This window comes from Paralichthys olivaceus, chromosome 7, assembly GCF_024713975.1.
Source record: "Paralichthys olivaceus isolate ysfri-2021 chromosome 7, ASM2471397v2, whole genome shotgun sequence".
Taxonomy (NCBI): Eukaryota; Metazoa; Chordata; class Actinopteri; order Pleuronectiformes; family Paralichthyidae; genus Paralichthys; species Paralichthys olivaceus.
In genome coordinates this window covers 2762069-2785218 of record NC_091099.1, presented here as the reverse complement: position 1 = coordinate 2785218, position 23150 = coordinate 2762069, and the positions used below count along the sequence as shown (strand labels likewise).

At 42.6% G+C, this 23150-nt stretch overlaps 3 protein-coding genes across 4 annotated transcripts; 2 read left to right on the top strand and 1 right to left on the bottom strand.

Moving 5' to 3' along the window:
* Positions 1–258: 258 nt before the first annotated feature.
* Positions 259–8845, bottom strand: uba2 (ubiquitin-like modifier activating enzyme 2). Its single transcript, XM_020104909.2, has 17 exons — positions 8609–8845; positions 6803–6886; positions 6631–6701; positions 6454–6518; positions 6254–6354; positions 6019–6140; positions 5732–5799; positions 5461–5582; positions 4915–5014; positions 4472–4623; positions 4189–4282; positions 3963–4075; positions 3662–3817; positions 3352–3448; positions 2909–3014; positions 2657–2799; positions 259–1466 (listed from the first exon to the last, which is right to left on the bottom strand). Exons 1-17 carry the CDS (start codon positions 8747–8749, stop codon positions 1246–1248), a joined length of 1956 nt encoding a protein of 651 aa, XP_019960468.1. The 5' UTR covers positions 8750–8845; the 3' UTR covers positions 259–1245.
* Positions 8846–11041: 2196 nt separating this feature from the next.
* On the top strand, positions 11042–15474 carry lcat (lecithin-cholesterol acyltransferase). 2 transcript variants are annotated; one of them, XM_020104884.2, is made up of 8 exons: positions 11042–11173; positions 11518–11819; positions 12576–12732; positions 12966–13081; positions 13173–13268; positions 13412–13636; positions 13879–14074; positions 14288–15474. In XM_020104884.2, exons 2-8 carry the CDS (start codon positions 11669–11671, stop codon positions 14649–14651), a joined length of 1305 nt encoding a protein of 434 aa, XP_019960443.2. In that variant the 5' UTR covers positions 11042–11173; positions 11518–11668; the 3' UTR covers positions 14652–15474. The 2 variants fall into 2 exon arrangements, with proteins under 2 accessions (XP_019960443.2, XP_069384949.1); XM_069528848.1 differs by having other exon boundaries at positions 11094–11173; positions 11629–11819.
* Positions 15475–16260: 786 nt separating this feature from the next.
* pla2g15 (phospholipase A2, group XV) lies at positions 16261–23138 on the top strand. The gene is made up of 7 exons (XM_069528993.1): positions 16261–16637; positions 18098–18254; positions 19557–19675; positions 19828–19926; positions 20236–20460; positions 20724–20836; positions 21132–23138. Exons 1-7 carry the CDS (start codon positions 16487–16489, stop codon positions 21531–21533), a joined length of 1266 nt encoding a protein of 421 aa, XP_069385094.1. The 5' UTR covers positions 16261–16486; the 3' UTR covers positions 21534–23138.
* The last annotated feature ends 12 nt before the right edge of the window (positions 23139–23150 follow it).

The window sequence follows — 23150 nt, the reverse complement described above, 5'->3', positions numbered from 1 at the left end:
TCCAGAGACTTTATTGTTGTGAGAAGACATTTTTACTCATTTCAGCTTCATGTTTCTTGATGAAAACTTGTTTCTGACATATATACTGTAGATGTGTGCAGTTTGCTGCGGCCTGATATAGTTTAAGGCGACTGTTGGGTCTTAGAATAGTTTATGTTCCACTGAGTGTCATTCTAGTTTTAAAATGAGATGAATATAAAACATAAGTTTAAAAATCATTTGATTTGATTGCACAAACACAAACAAGACAAAACAAGATGTCTTTGCATTGTTTAATTTATTGTCATCACCAAATTGGTCCAAATCGGCTGTTGTGGCCATTTCAAGAACAGATCACAATGATATATGAAATTGTGGACACAGACACAGGGGTTAGACTGGAGAAGACGACAGCAGGTGCTCGTCTGTTACTGTCAGTGCGTCATCTCCGAGCGGGACTCCTCCGCCATCACACAGTCCAGTTTAACCGCTGCACAATGAAACAATCACTGAATCTACTCCATCTCTGGTTCAGTCTTTGTCATAAAACAAACTGCGACCTCTTTTCTCCAACAGAATAACACAAATAAAAAGCCACGGTAACTTTAATCTACTACGAGCCTGGATCTAAGCTGCTTGTGCTGAGTGGGAGACGTTGAAGAGACTCCACTGTGCTGCTCCGTGGCCACAAACGAGAGAGCAAACTAACCCATCTCTCCGTCTGCTCCTCTGAGATTTACCGACCAGCAACAGCAACCTACAGAGCTCAAGCCGGACAATCTGCAGACTCCAGGGTCAGTCGGTCTTTTACTGTCCCCTCACAACAAACAGATCAGTATCACGTTTTGGTTTTAAATGTCAGCACCTGACACACAAAGCACAAAAACACCCTGACTTGTGTAGCATGACAAATACAGTACGTTTATAAAAAAAATACAAAAAATGCACTTGTTTTTGTTTTTACCATCAAGAGAAGCAGTTTATAGGGACAAGGAATGAATAAAAATAACACAAGAAGTTGCATGAAATTTTCAAAACGTTTCAAAGTGTAGAATCTATTTACAGCCTCGTGTGGAGAGCAGAGGGAATATGAAATCGTGAACACAGAGCTGGGGGGGGGGGAGGGGGAGTGACAAAAGATAAAGCAGGGCCGTAGATTGTTCTTCATAAAACAGGTGGTTTTATTTAAGCCTACTGTCTGTCTGGAGTCAAAAACGACAGACGTTCAAAGTGTTCTCCGTCCTTCAGAAGACAACAGGGGAGGGGTTAGTCCAGAGCGATGATGTCGTCATCGTCGTCATTGTCGGTGGTGGAGGCGGCGGCTGCGCTCGTCTGCTCAGTCCGCAGGCGCTTGGTGGACATCTCGCCGGTTTCTGCGTCCGGGTGCTTCCTCTTGGTGCCGCTGCTCGCTGTCGTTGCAGAACTGGACGACACCGCTTCTTCCTCATCGGAGTCCACGATCATGACGTCGTCATCCTCTGCTGGAGCTTTAGAAAAAAAATACAGAGGTCGAAAGATTCAAAATAAGAAATGGACAATGTGACGTAAATATGTTTGTGTAGTTGAAGGAACAATGAAAGAATAAATGAGGCCAATATCCAACTACAGATCTACAGCTTCTGGTTTAACTGCACCAACCAGTGGGAAGTCAAATGAAAGAAGAACATATGTAGACGTGCAGGTGACGTTTTACTGGGTCAGGGTGGTTTTTATCATTCAACTACCACAGAAGTGTTTCTGAGTTTGTGTTGCAACCAGGAACTTTACAGGTGTTAAGTTGAGATGAAAGTAGAGGCAGAGTTCAAAGATGGGCGTGGCTAGAGTAATATTTACCTCCACCAGGAAGGTTTTGTTGTAATTGTTCAGTTTTTCAGCAGAATTACTCAAAAGATTTCCATGATTTTGTGGCGGCATCACCCAAGAAAGAACAAATTAAACTTTGGAGCAGATCCAGGACTTGTTTGACTTTCTTTAACATCATGAGATAAGCGAGATAAGTGCTCAGAGTGACCTTCCAGTCTAGTAATGGTTACTGAGCACTTGGAATATGACAATAGTTCTGACTCATCGCAAGATAATCTCTGGTTCTAACTGACGGCCGCCGCATTATTTTCCATTTTACTACCTGGCACCCATCAAGGCAGACTGAGAATTTCCACAAAGCAACTTATAACATTTGATTTTAAACCGCATTTGCATTAAGAGGCAGCGGACTGAAAACAGCTGTGTTATAAAGAAACACAAGAGGAAACAGGGTCAGACACTAAAACACTACTGTGATTATCAGAGTAAACTCATCGTTGAACGGAAGCAGCAGTTCCCACATGAACAGAAGAAATAAGTTGTTCATTTTGAAAGTCATCTACAGAAATGGGCTCTCGTGTGTCTTATTGCACAAATGCAGATGACAACACGTAAATATTTCAGTTGAATGCGACTACATGTTCACTATTGTACATTTGCTCCTCACATGTAGAGTTAACGTCGCTCTGATCACACTCCTGCTTTAGAAGTAGTGTACAGCTGAACTGCAGAGTTTAACTGCTGCATCGTGGGAGAGGTTGTGGTGAGTGTGGAACAATTACGGCTGCAAAACACGTTGAACCTGTGATACGAGTCCGTTCAGTCCGATACTGAGGAATCGGCTCTCACTACAACTGATTGTAGTCCCGCTCACCTTTCGAGGAAGTGGACGGCTGGGCGGAGTCCTTGTTGCCATTGGTGATGTTGTTATCCTCCTTCTGGCTACTCTGAGGGGGCGGGGCTTTGTCTGGGGCTTCACCTACGACCTCAAATTCCACATCCCGCTCTAGTTCCTCGCTGCAAACGGAGACAGACAACAGCAAAACAACATTCTTAGATTCACTCACTGCAGCGGCATCAGTAGAAGATAATACATGGACACATTCATATGTACAGATCCACATACGTGTGCAGGACGTTAACGAGGAGTGTGTAGTCTTGCAGGAAGTCATCAACTTGCAGGCGGCTGCCGTTACGGATCCCAAAGTCAGCAAGAAACTTGCTGTTGTTGGCTGTTAGGACAGGATGAGAATTACACACACGTCTAACAACAGGTGAAGCAGTTTTATACATGTGAGGAGAAGCTGTTCATTTATTTCCATTTCTGAACACCCTCTTATGTTCACCACATTTTTTAAAAATACAATACGTTTCAAGATTTCTATCAATTTCGGTCGAATCACATCGTTCTCTGTGACGTGCATCTCTAATTGAAAACAGCTCAAATACTCGATGCATCAGCAAAAACATGTGATAAATAAAAGGAAAAAAAAGGGTAAAAGTAAACATCTTAAACATTCTTTAAATTATATTTAAGACTTTAATTGTCTTTTTTCCATTTCTTCTTACCGTCTGTCTCTCCTTCCTCTGAGGAGATGAGGATGGTCCCTTTTCCATCTTCTATCTGAACGTCTGGAGCCACCATGCCGAACCTTTCCTTCAGGATCTGAGCACATACACAAAAACATTAGACGTACAACAAGACAACGTCCTCGCACCGACGTTCTACTGTGTTTAAGTTCATATGGTGCATGAGATACAGGTTTTTCTAAAGGTCCTTGGTTTATAGAATTGCTTTTTACAGCAGAAATTAATTACAATCCCACGAGTAAGAGTGTGTTAAATACAATACATAATTGTGTATTAATTCTCACATTACCCTGTCCTGCAGAGAGAGGACCATGGTTTTGTGGACGTTGAGTTTGACTGTGACTTCAGGTTTGCTGGCGCAGACGTAACAGTTGGCGCTTGGTGGATCCAGGATACACGGGACCAGCAGTTTCTTTCTGAGGTTCGGACATTTGTTCAGGAAGATCTGGAGATGAGACAAATGAAGGCGATGTTTTGAGGTGAATGACAAAAAATATATATATATTATATATCACATAATACAGTCCTTTGACTAAAAACCAGTTCCTGGCAGCTACTTGACTTTAAGCAGTTACGGTCACTGAACTAACCGTGCGACAGGATTCTATTTCCCCCGACAGGATCTTGAGCCCCTCCAGTACGATGAGTCCAGCAATGACTGCGTTGGTTGTGGCGATAGCTGGGATGATGTTTCCCGCCATGGCTGAAAAACATAAAAATATATTGACGCTCAATCAGAAACACTCATCTGAGTGTTTAATGGTACTGAGATATCTCAAACTGATTCAGATGATGTGCATGAGACCACAAACTCACATTTGACATCGAAGCGACTCTTCATGTTCATGCTGAAGATGTGCATACGAAGGTTTGCTGCTGCGGTAACAAAGTCCATGGCCGGAGGGTCGTCCTGACAAGAGGAGACAGTAAAATTACGTTTTACTGTGGTTGTGAATTCTCTAGTAAGAAATGTATTATTATCCTGAGTCCCTGAAAGACAGATATACTCAGTTCTCTGTTTGTTTACCAACATTATCCATCTCAGATTTGTGTGGAAGTGTGAAAACATCCCTCTGGTTAGTTTGTATTTGTGTGTTACCTTGTCCCAAACCAGCTCGGCACCTGCTTCCTTCTCCTGCAGCTGTGAGCGGAGAGTCTCCACGCTGTGCTGGAACAGCTGGCAGTAACCCCAAACACCCAGAACCTGCTGGTCCTTCAAACCGGAACCTGGAGTCTCCTCCTGAGGACACGCTGAGCCAAACAGAAACACAGATGAACATAGTGACACAAACACTTTGAGCCCAGAGAAAGACTAACACTCACTGGATGTGATGTGGCTATTACAACTATTACTGCTGGCAAGGCTGCAATGTTTATTCTCGTAAAATATACAAAGTATGTAGGTTTCCCAAAAATGTTTTAGAGTCGCCCAGGAAAAACATCTTAACAGTGGCTGTCGGTCCTTATCCAGAATATATCAAGTCAACTCGAACCAGTGAAACCGAGCTTAACTTTCAGATTTAAATATGAAACAGACGTTACCTCTGTTCTCGAGCTGCTGCCAGTCAAGAGGTGTCGGAGCTTTTCTCTTCTTCCACAGCTTGTCCATGGTCAGCAGGTACATGATGTCGTCCTTAAAAAGCTGGAGAAGACAGACAACAGACCCCATTTTGTTTATCATGGAAATAAACTAATTAAAATGATCTGTTTATTATGTTATGAGACGGAGTAACAGTATATTATTATACTGCTTAAGCAGCTGCTGGTAATTTAGCAAAGACCACATATATTTTAATTGAACATGTTTATCCTAAAAAATATTTTAATTGTGTCTAATTTAACTCTGCATGTCTGTGACAGACTGAAGAGAAAACAAATGTCAGTTTTCTAAGAAACTATGAAAGGGATTAGTCAGGTCATGAGTTTAAATCTATTTCGATACTGGATTTATTCTCATCTATGTTATCGACATATAAATGAGATTGAAACTTCTGAGGATTGTGTGATTTGTTACATCTCTGTCACACGACATGTGCATGAAGCAAATTTCCAAGACTTCACGTGAAGCTGCAATTATCAGACGGTTACCTTGTTGAAGAGTTTGACGGGGTCGTATCCAGTGGAGCGGGCCCATTCCTTGGTGGAGATGCGCTTGATGTCCCCGTCCTTTTCAGAGGCTGTGGCCCGAGCTGCAGTCTCCTCAGGCTTCCCTGTGAACAGGACACACGTTTCACAAAATGTATGATGCACGCACACTTCTACTGATAATACTATCATCACCACTTCCCGTCTCGAATGAAGTAAAGATAAGAGGAAATACCACATGATGAAAAGAATGTACTGCAACGCTCTCACTCACATGCAGCCTCTGGGTCTGCTGTGTCAGGGGACACCTCTTGATCTGCATCCTCTTCTCCAAACAGCTGACTGTGTGGACACACAATGGAAAAGGACCATTAGCTGTTTTTAAAATATTACTATTCTTATGCTTTGGCACTTTTAGAGCACAATCACATATATTCTACAATAACACGTAGGTTGTTTATAAATGTGTGCTGCCCAAGTCTACAGACAATAAACCGTCCAATAAGCTTATATTTGCTTTGTAGTCCACCTGAAAGATCCTAGAACTTAGTCGTGTCTTACTTGAAGAGATACTTGGCCCAGACAATGCAGTGGATGGGCTCAGACGGCGTGTTTCTTATGGTGCATCCTGGGAAGGTCTTCTGGGTGGGCTTAGGTTGGCACTCGTAGCACTCTGTCATTCCCTGGGGAAGGAAGAAAGTGTGGATGGGAAGGAATGATGGAAGGGGAATAAAACATTCAGGGTGGGATATTAATCTAGTGGATTTTAATTATAATTGAGACGTGCAAGTCTTACCTTCTTGATGACTGTGACTTGTCCCAGGTAACCTGCTGTGCCGCTCTCTATCAAAGGGATATCAGCTGCCAAACACATCCTGTTCACATGGTTCCGGGCCGCTACAGAGACAAAAGGTGTTTCACATGACTCATTATTCAAATAGTTGTCAGTTAAAAGTGATGAAAGAAGTAAAAGTCGTTACGGTGGGACGAGGATACCTCTGTTATCCAGAGCATTCATCACCAGCATGAACTTTCTGAAAAACTCCACGTTGTAGTCAGCACTGAAAAAAAAAAATCATCAATCAAATTAACGTCCATCGCTTTAGAAGTAGAGATAAAACAGATTCAATTCATTCAATTAGTAAAAAGGGACAAAAAAAGAATGAAACTGACTTCATGACACTGTCGTGGTAAGCAACAATATTTGCACTGGGACAGAACTGCAGGGCGCTCTCCTTCGCCACCTGAAAAAAAAACAAGATATAAAGAAAACTACTGGGGCAGAAGCAACACACAGAAAAAAGATTTTGTGCAGGCAGCCGTCTGGTTCCTGGTGTTTATGTACCTGAGCTTTAGATTTGCCAACATGCTTCTTCTGAAAGAGAAACTGACGATTCAAGTTGCTGACATCAATGGTATCCAAGTCAATCTGCAGGAAGAAAAGGGTTGTAGTGCTTAGTCAGGTTTATCTGTAACGTGATTTACGTAACATCCAAGTTCAATCAAGTTGTCACTCACACAAATGCAACTTCACAAAACTGGGTTATGTTTTGTACAATTACAACATAAATATCTGCTGCTGCATATGATACACAGACAAATGAAGGATGCAGATTGGAGGCTTTCCAGCAACACTATGACAAGCTCAGTTATATTTAAAAATGCTCCTGCAAGTGTACAGCGCCCTCCAGCGATTAACACCAGCGACTTGTTCATTCTCCAATTCCAAAATAGTCTCAAGCAGACAGTGGCATTTATAACACCTACAAGGTTGTATAAAAATATATATATATACCCTTCACAAGTGAAGGTCATCATTGTGCGAGAAAACCTTGGTCGAAACAATAAATAAAGTAAAATAATCAACTCATCTCTACTGTTAATGCTCAACAACAACCTCAGCACTCTTTGGCAGAACTCATTTCAGGTACATGACACATTTTTAAATAACTCAACTACAAAGTGCCCTGAAGCTCCTCTTTCCTTTTTCTTTAATTCATCTATAACTGTAAAGACAGATTCCAGAAGAGCACTTGTGCAGAAGCTGTCGACCTTCTGATTGCTCTGTAGAAATGTATTTCTATCGTGCACTTCTGCATTTTATCTGGTGGGTCAGAGCTGCTGATAATCCTATTAAAAGTGATAATACATTGTATTGGTAGAGCAGTTTAAACAACGGTCCAAGTGTCTAAACATAAAGCAGCTAAAGGTGAATAACCTAACAATATGATATACAGATCATAAAAACACTTTGAGATATAAGACAAAGGTCCTGATCAAATTTTAAAAGAGTTGAATGTGTCTCATATATTTGTTATTGTATGTTGACATCTAATCTATTTTAACATTTGTGTCAGGATATATTATTCTAAAGCTCTGACTTGACATTGTGTGTTTCCTTCTTGTCATTTGTCGATGTGACCACAGAGCATTGAATCTGGAAGGTTTCAGTCTCTGCCTTTTTGCTACGAGTCTTGTATTAATTATAAGTTGCCCGACATGAAACCAGTTGTTGTTGGATGTTAGTTGCATCGTTGATTGACTTGTGAATATAAAGATAAGATGAATTGATCCTGCACCTCCTGGGAAATTCACAGGACATCATCTCTTCCACATATAAACCCAGATAATGTGTATAAACTGTATCTGTCTGTATTTACATCTATAGATTTATATGTTTATGTTGATTTGTGTTAAAAGGCATCAGTCAGATCACCAGTGACCCGGTGACAGCTCAGCCTGTTTCACTGTTCACCATCGAAACCTGTCGTTTCCACTAACATCAGCCAAACCGCTTGAATGTCCAATGGAGTAAATGTTTGATAGAGCGTGTTAGCATGGAAATCCTCCACCCAGCTAACAGTCACAACACAGACAAGTTGTCGGGCTAACTTCGCGGGGTTAATGGCGCCAAACACCACAACAGCTTTAACCGCATCGCGTCGGGGCCCGTCTACACCACGACGACACCATCGACCCCCCCAGCGGGACTCGGGCACGGTCTGTGTGAGTTAGCCCGCTTTCATTGACACGTCCCGGGGATTAGTCGGAGCCCGCACACCTCCGTGCAGCACAAAGACCTAGCATGATAGCTATCTAGCTAACCGGCTAGCATACACACACACACACACACAAACAAACGTGAACGGACCACTTCGATGTTTTTGAAGCCGGTGAGGACGAGGTTCTTCAGCAGCTCGCAGCCGATTCCTCCCGCTCCCACCACCAGCACCTTGCAGGTGGAGAGGGAGTCCGCCAGCTCTCTCCGGAGGGAACCCACCAGTTGGACCATGTCGATCGGCCGGAGACAGAAGTGGAGGCTTCGACACCGGGATGCTAACAGCTAGCTTCTCCTCACAGAGAACCCGCCCTCTTCCTGGTTTTCTTCTTCGCTGTAAGAATTCCGGGGCGCCTCGCGAAGAAACGTGGCGTTTGATCGCCCTCTTCCGGAGGGCGTAAAAACTGGTAACATGGAGCATTCCTACTTTAAATGATTTGAATAAGTTTATTAGAGATATGTCATCATCACAATAAGACAAAATGTTCTTCGAGATTATAGAGAGTAAATCTCTCCCATTTTATTTTTAGAGAAGTTTCCTGCATGTGCCTGACTTTAGATCCTGTGTCCATTTGAATTTCCTCTACGGGGATTAATAAAGTACTTCTGATTCTGATTCTGATTCTGATAGTTATTCATCAGTGGTTGTCGTCTAGTGGCGTCCCTTTCACTCTGATTTCCTTTTTAAATTGATAACCAACCAACCCACCAGTGAACAGATACACTCAGTCCTCGTCAATATTGAATCGGACAGAGCAGCCCACGATTAAAAACACTCTGTTCGTCATGATATGGATTTTTAAGAACGTGTGGGTGTGTGTGTGTGTGTGTGTGTCAGAGTAAAGCAAACATGAATCACGAATGCCCCGTGATGTGGGTCAAGTTTCACCTTTGAGTCTAGTTTTGAGAAAATCACTATTCAAACTCCAGCAGTAGGAAGAATCGTCTGGAACCTCGATGATTTGGCTGAAAATCATCTGGAGAAGATTTCCTCTCATTGTCATGTGCACGGTGATGTGAGAGGATTTCCATGTGGAAAGATGCATGAGGCAACAACCATGTGCCCTGTTTGAAGAGGAGTGGGTGTGAGCACGACTATCTGAACAAACAGAATGTGTCACTGTCAGGACGTCGCCCTCAGCAAAAGTAGAAAATAAGAATTATTTTGTTTTACAGTCCAATAATATATAATTGATGATATTAATTAACCTCATTTACTGAGCACATTGTTTCAACCTTAACCAGAAAGTGTTTTCCTCGTGAAAAAAGAATAGAAATAATGAAATACAAATTAAAACACATGAAACCCCTCTATAGATACAGATGTTGAAATATGAAATCATGTATTATATTGTTAAGAGATAAAAAAAAGACAGTTCAAATGTGGTAAAAAGAAAATATGGCAGGTACAATTTTACAAAAGCAAATAGCAACATGCAATAAAGTTAAATATGATAGATGAAACTAAATAAAATCCCAAACTGTAAAATGTAGTTGTTTTAATATCTAATAATAGTAATGAGACATTGTCAAGACATCTTCTTCACAACGGACCTCAAGTTTGAAATGGAGTCAGTGAATGTTACAATGAGCAGGAAGCTGTTCCAGACACGGTGGACCGTAACTGAAAACTTTTCCGTCCAAGTTTCCCTTTTAGGTTTCCCTGGAAACCTTTGTTTTTCACTTTGGTTACTGGCACAACTTCATGTTTTTGATCAGCTGATTTCAGGGACCTGGCTGGACTGTCTGGACGGCTTTAAGAGTTGTGAATAAAACTTTAAAATATATTCTAACTGTAATTTGGTGAATGCTACTAAAACTGAGGTGACATTACAAGTGCTGGTTTAATAATCTGCCACCAGCCTCATTAAAACAAACACTGAGACAAAACACATTTTAAAACCTACACGCTGGAACTTGCCTGACAATTGCTGACGAGCAAATGAATCAAAATTAGAATCGACTGGTTGTATTTACAGAATAGAGAACTTTAATCCTGAATAAAGTTAACTCGAACTTGTTTTTGAGTTTTCGGGTCTCACGCTGAGGAAGTCGTGTTGTTTCATGATGAACATATCACCAGAGGCTCAAGGCTGGAGTGAAAGATTTCTAACACTGATGCCTGGAGGACTAATGAAGGGATTATAACTATCATCAGTTTCCTGCTGAGGCCTCCTACGTTACTGCTGCTGCTCTGTAACCATGACAACAGCGAGACGTGGTGACGTTTCAACACGCTGCCTTCAAGTGCTCTCAGGAATTTATTGGTTTAAGCTTAAAGTTGGGTATTTTGTTGCGAAGATAAACACATGGGACAGGTTTAAATTTTACATTTAAAGGTTGAAAGATGATGAAAGAGTCGTGGATTCAAGTGCGACACGTACCAATGAATATTACACGTTTTTTCCTCTAAATTGTGGTTCTGCAGAATCAAAAAGGTTTGTGCATCGTTTTTTGGAACACAATACGCAAAGAGGAATACTTGTAATTTATATTAGAATAATTTGACATCGTAGTCTATGTTATTCCTGCAAAACAATCGTTATTTCCACATTAAGGGTCTGAAGGTTTGGGGTTGACGAGGAGCTTGAATGCAGCACCAGCGGAGAGTGGTCTGTTGTTTCGGCCTCTCACAGCTGGAACAGGACTTTTCTTTAAGTAAGTAACTTATGAGTTTATACTGTAAATACATGATATGTTTTTATTCAACCAGAACTGTGGAGTCAGAGCAAATCAAACATCAGTTGATAAATCTTTTACTCGTTTTAAGAAAATCAAATAAGGCAAAACAGCTGCTTTTTTTTGAGTGAGAATGAATCTCCTCTTGTCAGTTCTCCCTGTCAATCATTCACTGTGTGAGAATAAATACGTGTGATCTGGAAGAATCAATAGGGCAACGAGTAAACCTGAGTCCACGCGTTCTATTGGTCCGTTTGTCTGCGTGAGTGTGTGCACGTGGGCTGACGAATATTTAGCTTATTATTCTGTGTTGTGTGCAACAGTTTCACTCAGGTCAAACGTGCTGTGACTCTGACCAACACTTCTGCAGAGGACCAGGTGATAAAGGTCTGATCTTCCTCCTCCTCCTCCTCCTCATCCTCCTCTTCCTTCAGACCGACCCTGTCATTCAGTCATCGGCTGGTGGAAGGAATCATGGTCTCCTCCATGCACCTCTGCTCGGTGCTGCTGGCTGTGATCCTGCTGGGCCTTCATCACTCCTCAGGGTTCTGGATTATAAATGTTGTGTTTCCGCCCAAGGCCAAAAACAGAGTCCTCAGCAACAGCACTCCGCCACTCATCATCGGTAAGTGACTGAATGGGCCCCTGAAACACTATGTGTCACCCGGGCGGTTTCCATTGAAAATCTATTTGGCAATATGCACCAGAAAAGTTTAGTTTGAACGGACATGATCTTTAATTTACCAACCAACTGAACAACCTACTTACTGACCTACCTTTCTACCTATACTTACTTATCTACCTACCTTACTACATCCCTATGGTATCAGTCTGACTGACCAACCTCACTACCTACCTATCCATTTACGGACCTACTTACTGACCTACATGCCTACCTACCTACCCATAGATGGACTGATCCACTCACCGACCAACCTACATACCTACTGACCTACCTATACTGACCAACTGGCCGATCTATCTATCTATCTATCTATCTATCTTGATGTCCAAGCAGTGTGTTACACTCTGTACATTTGACCCTGTATGTTTGTGTCCTTCTTATCTACGCTCAGGGTTTAAAGGCACAAAGTGCCAGAAGGTGACAGAGCGTTCTTGCTCTGCACTCGTCCTCCACCCTTCAGCTGTTTCCGTTTTAATCTGTCCATGAACCAATTTTTGGTCATCCTGGCTCCAAATCTACCAGATGGTACCAATCATTTTTGGCTTAATTTCTAAATAGTGGAGGAAGTGAACAGTCCATGGTTGGGACGTCCACTTTGAGAGGAACTGACCCACTGTTTTGATCTTTCTTCAAAGTGACTCTCTGATGTGATTTGTACGATGTGATTTATACGTGTGTGTGTGTGTGTGTCTCCAGTACCAGGGAACCTGGGGAATCGTCTGGAGGCCAAGTTAGACAAACCCACGCTGGTCAACTGGTTGTGCTACAAGAAAACTGAACATTGGTTCCCCCTGTGGATCGACCTCAACATGTTCATGCCGATAGGTGTAGACTGCTGGATTGATAACATTAGGTAACACCGATTGACCCTCAATGTCCGTCCTCTTTCTCTATTGGAGGTGAAAGGTTTTCAAACATTTTCCCTTTGCTCAACATCTGTGTTTTACCACGTGTGAAATATTTCTGATCTTTATTCAGAAGTTGAAGTCATTGAAATTCTTATTCTTTGTCAGATAATGTGAAAGTCACATTGCAGAGGGTTTTTGATCAGGTAGATTAATATGAACGTCCATGTGTGTGCCCTAGACTTGTTTACAACAGGACGAGCCGGCGGTCATCGAACTCACCGGGGGTGCAGGTGCGAGTGCCAGGATTTGGGCAGACGTTCCCGATCGAGTATCTTGACTATAACAAACTGGCTGGTGAGAGAAACACCTGTGTACTAGTGGATTTAAGGGGGGGGGGATTTGTCCAAAGATTTAACAAAAATGTTGCTGGGTTTTTTTCTTGCAGGTTATTTTTACACTATGGTGGAACATCTGGTCAACATGGGCTACACACGAAATGAGACCGTCCGAGGAGCACCGTACGACTGGAGACTAACTCCCAGTGAGTAACATGAATACACTCTCACGTGCACACTCGTTACTACCGGTTTGTCTAAAAGTCATTACACGTTTTGATTAGAGGAAAATTCTCTATTGATCGGTTCATTAATGAAAGTCCCTGCCTCCTGTCACCTCTCCTCGTAGATGAGAATGAAGAGTATCTCATGAAGCTGAAAGACCTGGTGGAGGAGATGTACGACCAGTACCAGCATCCTGTTTACCTGCTGGGACACAGCATGGGCTCCCACTACGTCCTCTACTTCCTCAACCACCAGCCTCAGGCCTGGAAGGACAAGTTCATCAGGGGCTTCATTTCCCTGGGAGCTCCATGGGGGGGCGCTGTTAAAGCACTTAGAGTCATGGCATCCGGTAAAATAAAACAATAGAAAAGAATCTGTACACGACACTGTTGATATCACAAAAAAGGTTTCCTATACACTCTTACTGTTTTATTTCAAAAAGGATCAACAGCTTCCCAGGCCAGTGTTAACTAAATGGAACCTGGTTTGATTCAGTATTTCATATTTCATCCATTTATTCATGCATGTTTGGCTAATTCTTCCTTTTCATGTTCTTCTCATGCAACTGTGAATTATGTGTGTTCACCGCAGGAGAAAACGACGGCATCCCGATGATTTCCAACATCAAGATCCGCGAGGAGCAGAGGATGACAACAACAAATCCCTGGATGATGCCGTCTGACAAAGCCTGGCCGAAAGATCACGTGTTCATCTCCACGCCGACCTTCAACTACACCAGCCAGGACTATCACCAGTTCTTCAGAGACATCAACTTTGAGGATGGCTGGTAAATAACGGCTTTGATGTTGTTGCATATGAAACCGTTCGTGGGTCCAGAAGAAGCTGTGGAAATCTGATCATGTGCAGGATCTGGTTCTGCTGCACTGATTATTATTATTATTTTTAGTTTTAAATGTTTCATAGTGAGTCGAACATAAAAATAATAATTATAACTAAAGCTGTCATCATCTCCGTTTAATAAACACCCTGTTGTTTTCAGGCACATGTGGGAGGACACCAAAAACCTCACGAGTGATCTCATCCCACCTGGTGTGGAGGTGTGGTGTATGTACGGCGTGGGCCTTCCCACTCCGATAACTAACATTTACGATGAGGATTTTCCCAACGTAGACCCGGTGGACTTTGTTTACGCCGATGGGGACAACACGGTGGACAGCTTCAGCATGAGCCTGTGCAAACGTTGGGTGGGGCAGCAGGAGAAGCCCGTCCATGTGACGGAGTACAGAGGCTTGACCCACCTGGATATTGTTGTCCACGAAAAGGTGATCAACCAAATCCAGGACATCCTGGAGGGCAAATCAGACACACCTGAAGAAGTAGATGTCAGATTTGAAACTGAGTAGCAGATATACACAAAAAATGTTTTTAACATTGTTAAATTTTGAGTCTATTAAAGTGTCAGACAAACTACACATTGCCACACACTGTAGCTCCTACATGTTTAAACACCCCCGTCATGGTCCAAGTTCGTGCAACAAACTATTCTGGACCTGTACACAACTTGTCCCTGACCCCCCAGCAGATAACTGTGACCCTGTTATCTGAACTGTATGCTGAGTTTAACTGTTTATTTATGTTCCATAGTCTATTTTGTTGTGTCTTACCCACACAGTCTGTTGTATAACCTTACGTCTGGTGGCAGTCATGTTCAGACACACAGTGTTGAACATGTACATCATTATAGTTACAAACATAGAAATACGTTTTTTTTAATGAAGTTTTCTTTCTTACTTGTCGTAGTCTGTGTATTTTTGTGTGCGTATTATTTACATACAACTCTAAAATAAATACCCAATCATGATTTGTTTACTTTTGATAGATGGTAAATTCATCATCACATCCTTATTATAGACAAGTACACACACACACACACACACAGGGACAGAAACAAATGATTATAAATGTTCCCTATTATTCATAAGGTTTAGATAAAATGAAGAAAACCGAGACCGAGGAAGTGGACGGTGAAAACATGTGTTTGATATCATTGCAATATTTCTGTTAGGATTTTTATGTTTTTAGATGAATGTAAAAAAAAAAGGTGATCATTAAATCGTGCATGTTGTAGCACATGAAACCAGTGATGTAAAACTATAGATATGATCTTACAAGTAAAATGTTGCTTTGTAAACATGTCATAATAAAAGATCTATGGTATCAAAGGTCCGCTGTGGTGAGTGATCCAGTACAATGTGTACATAAAGAGTGGATAAACCTACGGTGGCCGAGAGATCTCAGGGCACTGCAACTTAAGAAAACACATTGACCATTGTTCCAAATGCTCAAATGCTCAAAAACCACCAAAATCATCCAGCTGCTGCCACCTAATGTAGGGTGAGGGTTCTATGTGGGGTAGTTGGATCACTTTCTGAGCAGCACTTCTATCAACAACACACACTTCCTGCTTCTCGCTCTCTAACCAACAAGAAGCCAGGAAGGTCTCAGACTCAGGTAAAGGTGAACAAATATAGAGGTGGATTAAATACAGCGTTACTGTTCTTATGAAATATTTAAATGTGTAAATAGACTTCAAGGCTCCAAGACTTTATTTGTCATGAGCAGTCGATTGCAATGAAATTCTTGGGTCACAGGCTCCATCTAACCATGCTCAGAAATATTTAGAAAGAAAACCACAAGAGCGAAACACAAATTAAATAAAATAAAATAAAAATGTAAAATAAGATAAAACTTAAGTCATAAAATAAAATACACACCTAAAATATAAATTATAAAATACATAACTGAGTAGAATTAACGAATGGGAATATGTAAATAACTCTAAACATTATAAACACATTTTTACTAAATTAAACATAAACACATGAATGAACTCAACTTTCAAGCAAACACAAAGAAGAAGATAAAAAAATAAAAAATAAAATAAAACCATGTTGGCGTAAATAGCGACCTCTGTTCGATTACATCTGAGCTCGATGACTTTTGCCTTGATAGCTGAAGTCATCTCCCCGGATCGACTGATCTGGGATCGATTGAGAAGCTCGTGATGTGTGTTTTCCGGTGATCGCTCAGAGGCTCGGTAGTGTCGGTAGTGTCGGTTGTGTCGGTTGCGTCTGTTGTGTTGAGGGAGAAGACACACACAGCAGACAGACACGCTAACCCACAGGCCGGACCCTCCGGAGAGGCGCCATGGCCGCGGGGCTATGAGACAGCGGGAGTCATGGCGGGTCGGCAGCGGGTAACCGCGCTCTGTGCGCTGCTCCAGCTCGGCTTGTTGCTGCCGCTGCTGTCGGGTCGGAGCGCCGGGAGACCGCTGGAGGGATGTACCGGAGAAAAGTCCCGTCAGTCGGCGAGACCCCCCGTGGTCCTCGGTGAGTGTCTCCCCCCCCCCCCCCGTGTTTCCTGCGCGTCTTCCCGGTTTTCCTCCATCATCACATTGTTGCGCAACTTGTTGTCATCATCCCTCACCTGGAGTCACATCCACGCGAAACCAAACCCCGTTCAAGGTATAACCAGTTTAAAACCGGTTGGTGGTTACAGGTGTTGCACGGAACGCGAAGCAACAACAAAAGCCTCGTCTGATGACTTCGTAGCTACACTTTAATTCGGCTCGCTCAAATCCATCCGGACTGTTTGTGTTTTTAGTGAATTTCACTTTTTAACACGTTTGGCCTCTCCGCTCCCACTGTCTCCACCCAGTGAAAACACTCGCTGATTTATCGCGTGTAGCACGTTGGACGTTGTTTTGCCTTCAGGCTAAAGATGCGAATGTGTTTATTCAGATTGTGTTCGGGTTGAAGCCTGTTTCTGAAAAGTGCTCAGTCATTGTTTGTGTCGGTGCAAATGGAGGCTGAGTTCTTCAGCTGGGTGGTAAACAAGAGCACTTAATAACACACACCATGTGTTTGTGTGTGTGTGTGTGTGTGCGCGCGTTTGGGTGTGTATGTGTGTGCGTGTCCAGACTGGTCATATGACTGATTCCCAACAGATTTTTCCAACAGGGAAGTTTTCTCAGGTTTCTGTGGAAATCTCTGTGTAACTTATCAATTATTAAGTTGTTATGTGAAATTCAAATCCAGGTTAAGAATAAAATCTGAACCCGTGTTGTCACTTTGTTAAACTCCTGCCATTCTCCTTCACATTAAGGGTCTTGAGTTCAGAAGAATCTTATCAGTGTCTGTTAATTCCAGCCGCTGAGATAAGAGCCTGAAGCTGCCTGATCCAAACTGACCCCCGAACTGTTTGTGCTTAAACAACCAGTGTGTCTGTGGATGAAACTCTTGATTCAGTGAATGAAAAGAGACTCAGTCACAATCTAAAACTGGTTTTTTTTGTGAATCACGGTGCTGCTGCAACAAACCCAGGTCCCTGCAGATTTCAGAACATTGTCAGATCATGGAACGATGCTTCAACTACTGTGGCATTGGGATTCAAAACAAGTTGGCAAGTTACCAAACGCAACCACACTGCGGACGACAACGCAGCGTCCTTGTGTTTGCTTTAATGTTTTACAGAGCCTGATGGTTGTATAAGAGGAAAAGTCAGAGAGTCACTCAATCATTAGGATTCATCTCTGGGGCCTTGTCTGAAAAACTAACAGAGGATTTAGAACTGTGTGAATTATCCACACTGGCCTCTCCAGATCCATGAGCATGGCTACATAGCAACAAACTCTCAAACTAATCTACACACCTCACACACTCATCAACCTCCTTATAAGTTTCATTATCTTTCTCTCGTCTTCAACTTTCGCTCATTGCGTACAGTGTTAATGTTATGAACTGTTTCCTGTGACTTGGCCGTAACCCTGTGCTCACGTTGCCCGTTGCAGTTCCTGGGGATCTGGGGAACCAGTTGGAGGCGAAGCTGGATAAACCCAGTGTGGTTCATTACATCTGCTACAAGAAGACCGACTCCTTCTTCACCCTGTGGCTCAACCTGGAGCTGCTGGTCCCTGTGGCCATCGACTGCTGGATCGACAACATCAGGTGTGACAGGGATGTAGTAAAGTAAAGTAAAGTAAAAATCCAGATCTATGAATTTAAATGTGGTTTCATCAGAGGAGTGTTGGGCCTCTACTGAGGGGCCACTCCAGTCGATCTGACAAACTCCACATTCCAGCAGGGTGGAGGCGTTAGATGGGTTCAATGACCTGGCTGACTTTTCTTTGAACTCTAATCAATGCACACAAGATAAACTGACCTTTGAACCCGTCATTAATCAACAAGGTAGTGAAGGACACAGAGGGGGAGATAGTGTCTCTTACATGTCTCCATCAGCTATCGTATTTTAATCATTCAACCCAATTGAAAAAAATATATTGTATAATGGGATATTTTTATTTTATTTACAGAAGAGAAGTGAACAATAACTTGAAATGAGGATTGATTTGTTGAACTTTATTTTCACTGTGCTCTTATTTTGAAATGAAGGCACCACGACTGGATGGTGGAAACCATGATCGACTGGCCGATCACATGATCCCGAACAAAACATCTTTCATTCCAACTGCAAAACAGTTCTTCTAAAACTGACTAACAACCGTAACCATATTCAGTTGAATTAAACACTGAATTTGTATTTATTTACTATATTTTTATAAATAAGACATTTGTTTCTGAACATAAGTTCAACTCGGTGTGAAATCGTTGGTGCATTAAGCTCATGTGTTTGACTTTTAACAGTAAAACAAATAACGAAGTCTGTAAACTGCCTCGTCATTGACACAACATCTGCTCAAAGTGTGTGAACATTATCCAAACAAAGGAAAACACACGAGCAGCCGAACTTCTGAATGCATGAAAGAGGACACTGGTGTGTCGAGGTGTTGCCAAGGAAGGAGGAATAAAGCATTGTTGTTGTTTTGAAACTTAATGACCTTCTTCCTCACACGTTTCAGTGCATCAGACTCGACGACACAGTAGAGGTTCAACTGTCCGTCTCACCTGTCGGCAGATTTAGTGAAATAACTTTAATACGCTCAGGTAGAGCGAGGTGAAGCTCTGAGCTTCATGAATTAAATATATTATTGTGATTAGAATTTGTTCTGATTTGTAAAAGAGCCCAGAGTTTATTTCTAGTAAGAGTTTTATCTTCCATAAATGTTCACTGCGGCTCAACAAACCCTGTTTTTTTTTTCTCTCTTCTGTATTTGTGGCATCACATGGATTCAAAACAGGAAATATTTCAGTTTCCTTGTCGTGAGATGTGTAAGTGGTTGACCACAGTTGCAGAACTAAAAGTGATTGAGCCCTCCTTGTGACGAAGTGTGTGTGTGTGTATGTGTGCAGATTAATCTACAACAGGACCACACACAGCAGCCAGTCCCCTCCAGGCGTGGACATTCGTGTCCCGGGGTTTGGACAGACGTATCCCCTGGAGTACCTGGACCCCAGCAAACGCAGTGTGGGTGAGTTGAAGACAAAACGGAACCTCAGAGGAGTTTTAAAACTTCCTGTAGAAATGTCCTCACATGCTGCTGTCACTTCTCGTGCTTTGGGTAAGAGACTCAAATGTACAATACTTATTTTTGTCTTTTTCGTGTGTGTGTGTTTGTCCTAGGCATGTATTTCTTTACAATAGTGCAAGCCCTGGAAGAATGGGGATACACCAGAGACGATGACGTCAGAGGAGCCCCCTATGATTGGAGGAAAGCCCCGAGTAAACAAACACACAAACACACTCACACACGCCCTCAGTCTTTGCCCTGAAACATGAATCATGAACCATCACTTGTCTCCAGAAGCACTTACAACCTGTTTGCTGGTGTTTAGTAAACCTGTCTGTGATTCATGTGTTGAAGCTGCCGACATATTTACAACACGCACACAGACATGACATCAGGCTCCTGCTGTGTGTTGAGGTCTTTGCTTTAGTGTCCAAATAAACACTTTAAATACACTTGATTTCAATTTGATTTCAGCAAATGTATCTGCTCATCTCCTCTGTTGTTCTATGTTCCTCTCCCAGATGAGAATAAAGAGTATTTCCTGGCGCTGCAGCAGATGATTGAGGAGATGGCAGAGAAAGCTGGTGGGCCCGTGGTGCTCATCGCTCACAGTATGGGCAACATGTACACCTTGTACTTCCTCAACCAGCAGCCTCAGGCCTGGAAGGACCGGTACATAAAAGCTTTCATCTGTCTGGGGCCGCCGTGGGCCGGCGTCGCCAAGACCCTCCGCGTCATCATCTCCGGTAAGAGGGGGACTCTTCCAGAGTTAAAAAGTGTCTGTGGTAAAGGCAGCTCCCGAAACACCTCGTCACTTCATCCTGCTGATACTTCCACATCACTGGGATGTCACTTGACATCATGATGATGCGGAAGTATCACATGTTTGAGTGTCTCGTGTTTCAGGTTCTGTTTGTCTCTCAAAAACGAAACTCAGCTGGTTTCTGGGTCCTGGTCTTAGTTAGTTCTTCTCAGTTTCACTTCTCGGCCTCTGCTTTCTTTTCTACAGGTGATAATAACCGCATCCCAGTGATCAGCCCGTTGAAGATTCGCTCCCAGCAACGTTCTGCTGTGTCCACCGCCTGGCTGCTGCCCTATGCCCACTCTTGGGCCAAAGATGAGGTAGGTGTGTGTGTGTGTGTGTGTGTGTGTGTGTGTGTGTGTGTGTGTGTGTGTGTGTGTGTGTGTGTGTGTGTGTGTGTGTGTGTGTGTGTGTGTGTGTGTGTTATAGCATTGAATAACTAATTAAAACTTAACTTAGTTGACGTGCGCTTTGCTAACATGGAGGAAGCAGGGTTTATGACCTATTCTGCAGCCGGCCACCAGGGGCTGATCAAGATGATTTGGCTTCACTTGTTAGCGTTTGATGTAAGTTACTTAATAAACAACTGAGATTTTGTTCTTCGTCCTCCTGAAGGTCCTGGTGCAGACGCCCACCACCAACTACACCTCACAGGACTACAAGCGTCTCTTCACCGACATCGGTTTTGAGGACGGCTGGTTGATGCGTCAGGACACGGAGCCGCTGGTAGAGGACCTCACACCCCCCGGCGTGGCCGTCCACTGCTTGTTCGGCAGCGGCATCGAGACATCCGAGGCCTTCCGGTACTCTGACAAATTCCCCGACGTGGAGCCCACGGTGGTGTTGGGCGACGGCGACGGGACGGTGAACCTGCGCAGCGCTGTCCAGTGCAAGCGGTGGGTGGGGAAACAGAAACAGCCCGTGACGTTAAAAGAGCTTCCGGGGAATGAACACGTGAACATGTTGTTGAACTTTACGACGGTCGCTTACATCAAGACCGTGCTGTTCTCACCCTGATGCTGGCGGACGCTGAGGGGGGAGGGGGCACGAATACCGCTGTAACTGACTTATCTTTTCTGTCTCTCTGAGCAGTGATCACCAAAATATTCCCTCATACCTGCCGCATTGAAAAAGTATTGAAAGTTTATAGTTAGCTTACAGAATCAAAGTTTTAAATTAATTTTGTAGCTGAAATTATACGATTTATTTTAACGTCACATTGTTTACAGTTGATCACACCTGAATATAGTGACTTTTATATCTTTCTCAGAATTTAAAGAACCTAAGATTTTACTTACTTGTCCAAAACCAGGGACGAACCAGGGTGTGTGCCACCGTGTGAGTTATTAATCAACATCAGGTCTTTTATCAGTGTTGTGAAAGAGATTTCTGAATTTCTATTCCCCTAATGTTGTGAGGCGAATTGGTGAACCACATACTTTATTTATCATGTGTCAGTGCTTGTCATATATTTAAATGGTCTAAACATACACTGTATATAAACTTGGACGACGCATCTCCGCTTCCTGCTGTCGTACAAAAACGAAGCTGAAATATTGTGGATTTGTTTGCTCGTCTTTGTTGTCGGTCTCTGCGCCGTAGTGATCGTGGTGCAGAGCTGTGGTATCGCTGTGGACGTGGAGGAGGCAGGTTTATGACCTGTCCTGCAGCCAGCCACCAGGGGGTGATCAAGATAGTTTCACGTTGTCCAAGTTTATATACAGTTCATTAATTTAACAAACATAAACAGACTTTTACCATCATTTGAGTTCTCGTGATCTTTTTGTTCTTGCATGTTTTTGTTTTGCATGCAGCCGAGCTGTAAGAACTTTGTTGTTTCTGTTTTCGTTCATGTTTCATGAGCCCTTAACTGAAGAACTCTAACTTGGCAGTAAGCTTCTCTGTCCATACAGTTTTTTCATCACTCTCTATATATTTAGACTGGACATGTTCTTTTTAACCTAGAGTGAACCAGGTGCCTCGACTGGGCTGGATTTAACATGAATGAGGGGACTTTTATTGCATCTTGCAATATATCAGATAATTTGTTGGATGTTATATTTTCTCTCATTTCCTCTGTTTTTACCATAGACTGTAAATAAAGATGGATATATCTTGAATATGAACGTCAGTCTGCACAGTAGTGATCGTGATGTGGAGTCGAGGGCCCAGCGATAGATGGGCCAGACCAATCACGAGTCAGTCTCAGCTTTCAATCATGAGCTCCCAGCCTGTTTTTATAGCAGCAATCATTTAAAACCAAACTTAAAGGAAAAAAAAACATTGAAAAAAATCAGGACGACTAACTATCCCATCCACAGCCACTAGGGGTCGTTCAAGATTTGGCTTCATTGGGAGCTGCCATCAGAATCAGAAGTACTTTATTAAGTACTTTGTTAAGTACTTTGTTAATCCCCGTAGGTCAAATGTCACGTCGTCCATCTTGAGATACAATTGTACGTGATTCCTTGTCCTTGAAGAAATGCAGCCAGAATCTAATTCTCTTCAGTGATTGTCCTGTGTCATCAACATAATCTAATATATCTGCTGTGAACTATCGTGAGATCGTGTGTAATGAACGTGTGTTGCTTTCTAAAGAGTAAAATATATCTCAAATGTTAACACTCGTGTTGT